General features: G+C 39.9%; 1 protein-coding gene across 1 annotated transcript; it reads left to right on the top strand.

Moving 5' to 3' along the window:
- The first annotated feature begins 1,111 nt into the window (after positions 1-1,111).
- Positions 1,112-11,653, top strand: sh3glb1a (SH3-domain GRB2-like endophilin B1a). The gene is made up of 9 exons (XM_023398080.2): positions 1,112-1,272; positions 1,689-1,830; positions 2,710-2,838; positions 3,410-3,543; positions 4,662-4,754; positions 7,806-7,895; positions 8,641-8,741; positions 9,312-9,546; positions 10,338-11,653. The coding sequence occupies exons 1-9, from the start codon at positions 1,210-1,212 to the stop codon at positions 10,443-10,445; spliced, it is 1,095 nt and encodes a 364-aa protein (XP_023253848.1). The 5' UTR covers positions 1,112-1,209; the 3' UTR covers positions 10,446-11,653.
- The last annotated feature ends 817 nt before the right edge of the window (positions 11,654-12,470 follow it).

The following is a 12,470-nucleotide window of genomic DNA, read 5'->3' as shown; positions in this document are numbered from 1 at the left end:
GATAGTCTACTTTGCTCCAATTTGTATACACTTTCATTAGAATGACAGTTTGAAGTCCAGCCATGGCTGCTGCTGAAATCGTGGGGACAGATGAGCCACCTGTCTCCTACCCCACATGGAAGTGATAGAAATTCATGCTGTGTGTTTTGCGTGTCAACAGTACGTGAAGAAAGGGTCTGTGATGTGTGTGAGCTCTAATTAGGACTGTTTAAGGAGTGTACGACCCTTTATTCTGCTTAAAATTAAAATGTGGTTTATAGGCTGAATCGCAGTTGAGAGAAAAACAGTGGTTACATTTCCATATATGAATTGTGTGCTTCATGTGATTTTGAGTGTGTAACTATAGCAGTCTGTTCCTGACAAAGTCTGAATATGTCAGTAAATATATAAAGATAGGCCTACAGTACCACTTTGCTGTACACAAAATTGTCAGTAGAAGGCATCACATGCACAACGCATAGTGCTTTCACAATCATTTTAATTTCCTAAGTTATTCATTTGTAGCCTAAATATAAATTCAGATTTTTTTTTGGTTGAATTTAATACCTAAAAGTAGGATTTTACGTACATTTAAATATATTTTCATTTTACCAGGTGTGCTTTAAATTTGGAATTAATCTGTTATATTTTTTGTTTTGTTTTGTTTTGTAATTCTTTTCAACATCCTTTTGTCAAATGTAAAAATGTTGCCATAGGGTACACGCGTGTTTTGACTGTGTTTTCCCACTTATTTTCACCGCTTCTCGATCGATCCGCTTTGTACGTAATGTTTCCGCATGACGTAAATGGAACAAAAGATTAGTTGAGGCAAAGTGGATCAAGAGAGAAATTTCCGACTAACTACCGTCTTCGCTTTATGGCAACGCCCCCCCCCCACCCCCCCGCTAGTCGTTTGCGAGGGAGTCGACCGAAATGAACAGCAACACTTAACAGAAGGTTGTGTTATTGTACTTTTAGTTCACTGCTCTGTGTTGTTGCTTGAAAATAAAAATATGATATTGATAATTTTCCAGTCGTTGTGTGGTTTTTTCTCACAGCTGTCAGAACAGGGCGGAGAAAGGAACTATCTTGCCGGTTTATTACCTTTGAGGGAACAGCTGGGTGGACCTCTGACTAAATGCTTCTTCAATGGCATTTTCTGTGGGGATGGCCGTTGGACTGTGAGACAGACTACCTACTGTATTAAGTGTTTATTTCCCCCGCTGTGCCATGGACTTTAATGTTAAGCGGCTCGCCGCAGACGCCGGTACTTTCTTGAGCCGCGCGGTACAGGTACGTTTCACTGTTTAGTTCGTGGATGTTGGCACTAAGCAACGTTAGTTGCTAGCTTAGGTAGCGTTAGCTCGCCTGCTAGCTGAACAGCTAACGTCACAGTGGCTGTTGTTGTGTCGCTGGTTATCAGCTGAGAAAAAAATATATCCCGCCGAGTTATACACAGTCACCTTGTAGGTTGGTATTAAACGGTACCTGCGACATGCCAGTCTGAGTCACAGTTGTTCATACCATCAATCAGAGCAGGCCGCAGGAAGCATTACACAGCCAGCAGCAACAACAGCCAGGCGGACAACGTTTGTGTGCTCACCCGTTAGCCTGTCGACGTTAGCGTGGCTGCACGACACATCGGCCCCGTGAATTACTCTTCAGTCAGTAAATCATGTGTAACTATAACCGAGTATTTTCTGCGTCAGTTCACAGAGGAGAAGCTGGGCCAGGCTGAGAAGACAGAGTTGGACGCCCATCTGGAGAACCTGTTGGTCAGAGCTGAGAACACCAAACAATGGACAGAGAGGATTATGAAGCAGACAGAAGTCTTACTGCAGCCCAACCCGAGTAAGACCACACTTCTGATTCTGTCATGAAGCTGGCCGCACTGACAAACAAAATGCTAACATACAGTTGAACCCCTTGGGGCAGGTACAGACTCTGTGTTGCCCACTCAGTTGCAGGGCCAGTCACCAAACCCTATACAGAACTGTCAACTTAACGCCACTCACTTTGCTAATCAGTACATTTTCAGGTTTCTTGATTAATAAGATTCATCATGAGATCGACCCATCCACACATTGTTAAAAAAGCAACCCAATTTTTGGAAATGGTCATCAGTCAATTTAGTGTTAAAGGTTCATGTTTGTTTTTTACAGACAGTAGGCGTTGCACTGAAGAGTGATTCAATTACTTAAGAGTACATGAATTTAAGAGATTTGTCAATAATACCTTGTTTATAAAAATGATTATTATAGTGATGGTGTTTGACATACTTTGCATCAGTAAGGAGGGTGTCTGGGAAGTCTGTAAGCTCAGCTGTGCATCCTCCTCAGTTCACACCATGATGCCATATCACTGGAGCACAACAAACACTACAGACCAGCTGCAGGTTACAGCCTTGTGTAACAGTCTTGGATGTGGTAAACTGGATTTGTTCTACTTTTTCTGTGTTTGCACTACATGCCACAGATTTGCTGGCTGTGATTGCCTTTGTGCATTCACGTGATGCGATAAGATGAAAAAAATCTAATCAGGTGTGACAGAAGATGTTAGAAGTTTTTACTGATGATGGACGTGATGGTTGTCATTAAGAAAGCTTCCATTTTATTTTTCAGATGGAAGTTAGGCTGTTTGGACTCACTGTCCTAAAGTCAGGGCCTGCGCTTGGCTTCCTTACTGTAGTCTCATGACTTTGTAATTGAGTTTTCTTGTTGCAAACTGCAGATGTCCGGCTTGAAGAATTTCTGTATGAGAAACTGGAGAAAAAAGTCCCTACACGAATGAACAACCATGAGCTACTGGGCCAGTCCATGATCGAGTCTGGAAATGAGTTTGGTCCTGGAACTGCCTACGGTGAGTGACACACTGAGCCGCCTGACACACTAGGACTTAAAGGAAAATTCAACCCCTGCTGAATTCTGGGAAACTGTGGCTGTGCCATACCAGCTTTTTTGTGAGGGTTATTTTGCTGAGAAGATGACTGGCATAACTTTGATTCTACAAGTCAAAGTAGCTGATATTCCTCAATTTACAGAACAAGTTAAATGGTTGAAAATCGAAGGATTGTTTTGTTGTTGGGTGAGCTTGTACTACAAAAGGTTAAGTATTCCATTATTCTCTCTAGTTTAATCTTGTAAAATTGGCATTTTGACAATTTTACGGAGACCATTTGCACACCACTGTTCTGTTATGACTTTGAACATCACTAGTGGCATGCCAGTTTCCCTTGTTCAGTATGTCATTCCATATGGCCATGGCCTGTTAATAACTTTGAACAGCAACTTTGTGTACTAATCTTCTGGTATCTGTGTCTTCTCAAGTCTCAGCTGTTCATGCCATAGATGAGACATTGTTACTACTGTACCCTCTCCTGTCCGGTGTTGTATTGGGTCTGAAGTTTTGTTTGTGTTGCGGATCATTTCAGGAAATGCTCTGATAAAATGTGGCGAGACAGAGAAACAGATTGGTGGGGCAGAGCGGGAGTTCATCCAAAGTGCTGCCATCAACTTCCTGACACCTTTCAGAAACTTTCTAGAGGGCGACTTCAAAACCATCCTGGTGAGTTGGTCTCCAAATATTCTGAATCAGTCTCACTTTTCACTGGACTTTGACCTTTTGTTTGGAACAAATTCACAATACTAGTTGCCATAGAGTGTAGACCATCCGTTTTATTGCAGCCTCAGTAATCAGATATCACACTGAACTCTGGACAGTGTGATCCTCAATTCAATCTAGAAATTACTCTTAAACAGATTTCATTCTTTATAGTCAAAGGCATAGAAACACTTTAACAAATTTAGGTTGGGACAGAAATACAGGAAGGATCATTTCAGAAGAGGTCCAAAAATGTTTGTAAAAATAAAAAACTAGTAGTTTTTGTGTAAATACACACACAAGCCCAAACAGGACTGTGATAGCTTTCTCTACAACAGGTGACCCATAATCATACTCCTAGATCACCTTGTACTTGTGGGCTTGAAAGCTGACCACATTATCAGGTTAATATGTTCATTACTGTGGGTTTGAGCTCATTTGTCCATAATTATAATTGGAAAACTCAGTTTTCTCCTCAGCTCTGCTCTGACCTGCAGTCATGTTTTAACATTCTACTTCCCTTTTTTTAAGTTTAGAAGGTATAGCTCTAGTAGCAAGTCGTTCACATTAAGTTTGCAACCACTAACTCTTGGATTAGTAAGCACAGGTCAACATCAAGATGTAGCCACTTAGAAGCGTTTTTGACGCCAATTCATTTAAATATTGGAGAGAAAAATGTTGAAGAAAGAAATAGCCATAGTAAGCTGGTTTGATGAAGAGGTGCACACACTATGACCTAAATTTATACATTCTACCTCCAAGACAACATCAGCATTGTTCTTGTCGTAGGGAAAACTGTTCATGCTTGGAGCAGTTGGACTATGATCACAGCTGCTCAGTCTTCTATGGCACAGGTATCCTGAACCAAAACATGCCTCATGTAATTTGGATTATCCCCTTTTGTAACTGATCCCTGTGCATTTAGTTTGACGATGTATTTTGTACATAAGATCGTTAATCACATGTTCAATCTACTATAAAAGACTTGTTGAAAGGACTGATCTTATCTGCATGAAAAATGTGACTGTATTTGGTGCATAGTGCTACGAGTTTGAGTCTTATGTGCTATCATTTGTGTCCAGAAAGAAAGAAAGCTGCTGCAGGTCAAACGCCTGGATCTGGATGCAGCCAAAACCAGGCTAAAGAAAGCCAGGATGGCTGATGCAAGAGCTGTGGTAAGTACACACACACACATTATTATCAGTGCAACACTGTCAATTTGTACCTGGATGTTTTTTGATTTTTTTCTATTGCTGATTAATGGCAATGTTAGTTACTTAGTTCATTCTGCTTTCTATAAAATCATCAGCCAGCTTCCTTTCAGAGGAAAAAAAGTTGTCTGGGTGTATCCTCCGTCTGTTTGTCTGAAGTCACACAAGTCATGACTGACACACCAAGTTACACAACATAAAACTGACCACTTTATCTCTTGTGACTTCAGCACAGTCACATGAGCAGCTATGGAAAGTTTAGACTTCCCTATTTTCAGACAGTTGTTTTCTTGCTCTGCGCTTTTCTTAATTTTTATGCCTCCGCACCGATGACAGCCAGAACTGGAGGCATTATGCTTTTGGGTTGTCAGTCCTTACGTGCCTCTGTGACACACCATGAGGGTGTTTCTTCAAACTTGACACAAATATTCACTTGGACTCACAGACAAACTGATTTGATTTTGGGGGTAAAAGGTCAAGGTCATGGTGACCTCACAAACACAATTTTGGCCTTGTGAACGCAATATCTCAGGAGCTCCTCAAAGAAATCCCTTCAAATTTAGCGCAAATGTCCATTTCAACTCAAGGATGAACTGACTTTGGTGGTCAAAGTTCAAGGTCACAGTGACATCACTTTCTTGTGAATGCCATATATCAGGAATGCACAAATGGAATTTCATTCCGGTACAAACATTCACTTGGACTCAAGAATGTACTGGTTAGAACTCAGTGGTCAGGGGTCATAAAACACAAATTCATACTACATAATTATACTACATAATTATGAACCAATTTAACACAAATGTCAGTACAGATAAAATGAAGTGATGACATTTTATATCCAAATGGTCAAAAGTGAACTTCACTGTGACATCATCAAATAACTGTAAAAACACTTCTGGTCATTCTTTAACGTTGTAACTCAGGAATATTTCCTGCAATTTTTGCCTTTGTCCTTTTGTAAGATTTACCCTTTCATTCTGTCAAATTTGGCAACAGATAATATCCCATTACAGGTGTAATATTACCATGTGGTGTGTTTCATCTGATGGAGCACAGCGATTGGGATCACTATAAAAAACCATCACAGTTTTGATGAAACATCAGCACCGAGTGGGGGCTTGAATCCTTTAAATATCTTAAAATATAGTTGGAGCATTTTATTTAGTCGGTGTCTGAGGTGTTTAACGTGTTACAATATGTTGATCTCAGCTTTTCAAGTAAAAACTCAGTTGTGCTATCCTGCCAGTTTTTTATTACATGTTTATATTCAAAGCTGATCTGATATTTGGTTCTAACTGGCAATGAAATAGTCTTAAGTCTGACCTTGTTAAAAGTTACGGATAGTCTTTCATGTTTATCCCACTCTACACTGTATTCCAGTCAACAAGTTCTGAAGATGATATCTCCTCTGAGCTAAGACTTGAATCGTTTACACTGAAATCCTTTCAGAAATTGGTTAGACAAGTACTCAGCTGAGCAGCTAATGTTCCACAGTTACTACAGACGATATGACTACACAGTGTGATGTAATATCAAAGCCAGAGATGGACATTGAAACACTGGGCAATATCCCTGCAAAGCTATTTGGCTGCAGACTTCAGAGCATCCAGAGTAAATGAGCACAATTGTCTGTAAGTGCAGGAAGAGACAATCTATCTGAGACCCAATGAGCTTCATTTCCATCCCACTCCAAAGAACTATCATATGATGGCACATTCAGAGCCAAGTTATCCCTGTGTTCTGTCCACAAACTCACTTTATTTAGCTTTTCCAAATAGTAGGGTTGTCTAGTGGTTATTGACAGTCTAATGGTGTGTTTAAACTCTACAAACAAGTGTGTGTTCTGTCAACACTATCTGAGTAAACATACTCATGAAAGAGAAAACCACCGAAATAGAAGAGATGTAAATAGTAGTTTCTGCAGGTTAAGACCAGAAGCAGTTGTGCTTTAATCTCTGTTTGGAGGATGGTACTGTCTTACATGAAGACGCTGTTGGCTGCACGATCACTGGGATCTGAGGTGGTTTGATTGTGTGAAAACTGAGGATGAGAAATATTTTCTGTGCTATATTGTTCAGTTTAGCTATCTTCTACAAAGTGTGGTTTTGTCAGAGCATGCTGCTATCTTACCCACACACAAACGCAGAGTGTAAGGATGTGTTGTGTTGGCTGTGGCCATGCAGCAGCTGTAGCTCTAACTTCTGTGTCACTGTTTTCAAAACGCAAAGCAGCAGATGTGAGCAGAGGAAGTGACAGAGGTGAGTGGAATGTTGGAGCTATCTTTGTATTGAACACACACACACACACACACACACACACACACACACACACACACACACACACACACACACACACACATCAAACTCCTTCATACTAGTGTCAACAGCTGCTGTCGATCCCTTTCTGTCTCCTCCATGCCACATACTGTGGGTCCTCATGGAAAAGTCCTACAAGAACCAAACTCTGTAGACACTCTCCCTTCCTCCACACCTCTCCCTGTGGCTCTCATGTAAGCTGGAGGGAGCTCAGGACAGTGAGACCATTGTCCCTGTCAGTCTCAGCTCCAGACCTTGTGTTTATTGGACTTTTTAGCAAGTCACAACAAGCCATTGTTCCAGCAGGTCTCATATTGAATCATTTGGCTCAATTTGAGGAAAAGGAAACCTTTCCCTCAGGACAGAAACTTCATGTTCAGTTGTAGTGTTCTGTCCCTTGTTTTCCTTCATGTCCCATCTTGTAAATCCTTACTGTCAGTCTTTTTTTTATTTTATTTTAATGTACCTTTTTGCTCCCTCTGTTTTGCTCCATATCATGTCATACTCTATGCAAAGATACTGATTCATTTTTGCTTTGTGGTTGATTTTGATTTTTTGATCCATTTTTTAACGGAAACTGGTTGGTACAACACTGATTACAGGCATGTGTTAGACAGAATAGATATTAGGCTCATTAAGATATCTCTGACCCAGATGTGTATGGTGGTGATGTTCTGTTTTCCTTCATCTCTCTCAGGCCGAGCAGGAGTTGAGGATGACCCAGAGTGAGTTTGACCGGCAGGCAGAGATCACCAGGCTGCTGCTAGAAGGCGTCAGCAGCACCCACGTACGTAGTCCAGCTCAGCCCAAAACAGCTTCCAGGTTCAATAGCTGCTGAATATGGTTCTCTGTCAGGTGTCTGCCTTTATCATCATTAAATAAATAACACCAATGGATGTTGCTGGGTTTTGGTAGCAGAAATTCCGAATGCAGGCAACACTAAATGTTTTAGTGACATTTTTATTAAAAGATTACAGCAGTAGTCATTTATTTAGTATTGCACCTTCATGATGTTTGGAGACTTCGAAACAGACAGAAAAAGAATGGTCTAAATCAATGAAGCAGAGGCCAACATATCCCAAATGTAGGGCCAACACTGGTTAACACACATCTTTAGACTCGACACCTCAAGTTTGTAACACAAGCTTGCTGTTAAAAAAAATATGTTGCTAAGCTGGAATTAGTGAGTGATATCAGTAGGTTTATTTTCTCAGATTGATGCCACTCTAATATCTGTCTGGTAAGTAAATATAAGGGTATAGCCAGTAGCTTTTTATTGCTGCCTTTATTATCTGCCTTTGGACAGAGCCAGGCAAGCTGTTTCCAGTCTTTATGCTAAGCTAAGCTAATTGGTTGCTGGTCTGCTCACATCTTAGCAAGAATTGGTTAACTGATTACTCATTAGTAAATTGATTACATCACTACTAGGAAACTGTTTTATATAGAAAAATGTCTGTCTTGCAAGCCTACACTCAGAGTATAAAAATACTATTGAACTAAATTCAGTGTAAAATTCTCTCACATCTCTGCAGGCACACCACCTACGCTGCTTGAATGATTTTGTGGAGGCCCAGACTACGTACTACGCACAGTGTTACCAGTACATGGTGGATCTTCAAAAGCAGCTGGGCAGGTGAAATACCTCATGAATATCACTGTCATTTCTTACTGACTGATACTACTACACATAAACTGGCAGTTTTTAAAGGTGTCCAGCAACACGACTAATGTCATATAGAAGAGCATAGAAGCTTTACTGAGACACAAGATCCACTGGACGAGGGGTTTAGGAGTCAAGCAACACTCACCTGAAAACCTCTCAAACCTAACCTACATTAAGTCATTACTCATTTCAAAAGTAGTATTAATATATTTTCATTCCACAGAGCAGTAAGTGTGTCTGCCCTCTGAAATGGTTCAATAACCATCCTGTCTCACCCATGGCCTTATCATTTCTGTGATAAAATCAAAGCTTTGGAAGTTTATGTAGAGTCACAACATTTACATCTTTCCTTTTGAAAGAGGAAAATGACGAATACAGTCAAATCTAAGACAAGGCTGAGTTCACAGAGAAGTCACCTTTAATCGAGACAGAGATAACATCGGACTGTACATTTTAACTGCTGATGTGAAAACTGAAGAATGTTTTACCATGCAGCTCTGCATCAGGGTGTGTTTATCATCGTCCTGTCCCTCCCACCAGTTTCCCCTCATCTTTCACCAACAACAACCAGTCGTCAGTGTCGGGTGGGGCCAGCATCTCAGTACCCACCATCCCGGTGTCAGCTTCCCTGCCAAGTGTGTCTGCCGGCCGCGGCAGCTCTGCAGCATCAGGCGGATTCAGTGAATTGCGGATATCCAATGGCAGTCGCAAAGCCCGAGTCCTTTATGACTATGACGCTGCCAGCAGCAGCGAGCTTTCCCTGCTGGCTGATGAGGTTAGCCTGAAACTAGAACTTCTCTCTTGTAACTTATTAGTGTGGAGTAAAACAGTATTCAGTATTTATTTATATTTTTATTGCAGTCTCACCAATAGATTTTCTTTATTTGTGGTTTCCATTTCTTGCCTTGTTATTCTAGTTTTTTTTCTAACTAACAACAATAGGAAGCCTAATTTAATCCCAAACTGAGATTTATATTTTTCTCAGATTTCCTTGTGTGTCCAATTTTGCCCTTTGGCCTGTACAGTAACCTCTGTGCAGAACATAAGCCACACCTTTTCCTGGAAAATCCCTCCACTGTCCATGACGAGCCTGTGGTTGACTTAACAATGAACCAGCATTACCTCATTCACTCAGCTACTTGCATTCAAAAACATTTTCCAGTCTGCCCTTGCACTTAGTGAGCCAACAACTGCCTTTGATAATCACAGGATTTATAACTTACTACTTCAGAACTGTGGTTGTAAAGTTGCTGCATAAAATACATATATATACATACAAAAAATTCAGCCAAGGAAGTGGACTAATTTAATTATTATTTATTATTATTTGTTGTCAACTATTATTATTATTATTATTATTATTATTATTATTACTACTACTAATGAGCTACTGGACACATGAATTTCCCCTAGGGGATATATACAGTATATATCTATCTATCTATAAAAGTCTTGCTATGTCAGTTATTTGCCTTGACATGAATGGAACATAGATAACAGATGATGCAGTGCGCCATTTTAAATAATAAACCCTGTATTCCTCATCCATGCTCCCTGTCGTTCCAGGTGATAACAGTCAGCAGCGTCCCAGGCATGGATTCAGACTGGCTGATGGGTGAGCGAGGCAACCAGAAGGGCAAAGTTCCCATCACCTATCTGGAGCTGCTTAACTGAGCCCGCTGTAACCAGCTGTGATCCCATATTTATATAGTATTGCAGGGACTGGCCTCACTTTCTCTTCCATTTCAGTCATTTTAGAATGAGTTTTATTTGTATGAAAAGAAGATGGAGTCTAAGTTTTAGAGGACTTGAGCTGGAATGAATAAATCTGAGCAAAGGGAAAGGAAACGGACCCATTCCCAGATGTGTTTGTATGCAACTGCAGTACATTTGTAAAACTTGCCTACATGCCTTTGTGTTTGATGCCATACAATCTGCAATATGTGCCAGAACATCTCCCAAACTGTAACTTTTTTTAAAAATTGTTTTTGTTTATGATACGTATCTCAGATGGCGACCTTAAATGCTTATGATGTGAGGGTTTTTTTTTTTGAGTGGTGAAACAGTAGATGCATTGTTTTAATGGCAGAAATGCACTTCAGTCTGAAGTGGAGACTGATGCTGATTGTTTTTAAGTCTTATTTTATAATGGATAATATTATGCTGCAGTAGCTCTTATGGTTATCTTAAATTCAAATAGTTTTTTTTAAACAGTATCCTATGTGTTGTGCGTCAGCTTTATTCCCATGGAGCCTTACTGCACCGTGAGTTGAACACATTATTCAGTGCATTTGACTGAAGGTGTAGCCACCACGGACTAATAAAACTCACATGTCAAACATAATATTAAGTGCCTGTCACAGTGAATCGGCCATCCTAAAACCATTCGCCATGTTTGCAGCTACACCAGAAGTATTGAGACTTGGCCCAGTCTCCTGTCTTTGTATTGAACCCTGGTATTTTTCCCAGGCATTATTGACAACTGGAATCCAGCATTTCCACCTTTCTGTTGATGTTTATCAGCCAGAAGACAGCTGTTATCTTGATTAAATTATTAATTTATGTATTGGTCATAAATACACAATTGGTGATATGTGTAGTGCCTCTGGTTTTGGTCGACTTGGTGTTTACTTTAAAGGAAGAAAACACCTTAAAGAGTGAAACTTTTTTTTGACATTGCTGCCATCATCATATATAATTTCATCAGTTTCCTCTAAACCTGTATATCAACTCCCCATTGGAAAAAGGTCCTGTTACATTATGGGAGATTTAAGTATATCACTTCACAGCTGCTTTTTGTTTTGTGTGTAACTGATAAGATAGAGTACAATTGTAAAATAAATATGCAATGTGGTGCATTAAAATAAAAGAAATGTCACTTAGTTTCAAGATTTCATTAATTTATTCTTGTCAATGCACTTGTAGTCTCAGTACTTTCAGAGATATCTATGGCCTTCACATTGAGCCTTCCTGTTTATGATTTGAACCACTGGAGGGCAGAACAGGCAACATGATCATGTGTCTGTGCTCTGAAATGAAGCTGGTTTCTTTGTCTGCACATTCAACTAGAGACATTTTGACGATCCTGTGTCTGTAATTTCTCTGAATCACATGACACTGGGACACAGCAATGACAAGTTGTGATACCTGTTCAGGGTTTTAATGACACTACATTAAAGAGAAAACGCAGCAGTCAAGAAACAAGATGAGGAATTTGTATTATATACAAAATATGAGTCATGAATATCTAATATCCAAATCTTTTTCACTCATTTAAGCACACATCAGACCCTCAAAACATACTAAAAATCTACAACAGAGCTTGAACATAAAATCCATTTCTACAGCAGTCATGAGGAAATCACTGTGAACAAATGACACTGGGAGGACAGTTCAACTTACTGACTCATAGTGCCCACCATGCTCTAAAACCCAAGTAATTGTGCAGTTCTTTTGTTTAATATGTAACCTAGGTGCGTAAAAGAAAGCAACATACAGTGCTGCTAAATGAAAGCTTATTTTTTATTTTTCTGAACCACGCCTTTCTAGATTTGTTGGTTGTGAACTCGTGGACTTCAGACTGATCTTCACTGATTCTGAACAATTTTATTCCAAAGCTGTTTCTGAAATGTTTTACAAATTCAGTTAGAAAGTCTTCTGAGCACAAGCAAAGAGTAGATTCCTGCTCCCCTGGTGTTT

The sequence above is a fragment of the Seriola lalandi genome, unplaced genomic scaffold (genome assembly GCF_002814215.2).
Source record: "Seriola lalandi dorsalis isolate HSWRI2012SDOR001 ecotype SW California unplaced genomic scaffold, Sedor1 jcf7180002054972, whole genome shotgun sequence".
Lineage (NCBI taxonomy): Eukaryota > Metazoa > Chordata > Actinopteri > Carangiformes > Carangidae > Seriola > Seriola lalandi.
The sequence above is the reverse complement of the archived record's forward strand: the minus strand, read 5'-3'. Positions and strand labels throughout refer to the sequence as shown.

Bases quoted from the DNA above. Each gene is read 5' to 3' on its own strand.
- sh3glb1a (XM_023398080.2), top strand. From the start codon at position 1,210: ATGGACTTTAATGTTAAGCGGCTCGCCGCAGACGCCGGTACTTTCTTG. The intron at 1,273-1,688 runs GTACGTTTCACT...TTTCTGCGTCAG, and splicing joins TCTTGAGCCGCGCGGTACAG to TTCACAGAGGAGAAGCTGGG. The intron at 7,896-8,640 runs GTACGTAGTCCA...ACATCTCTGCAG, and splicing joins AAGGCGTCAGCAGCACCCAC to GCACACCACCTACGCTGCTT.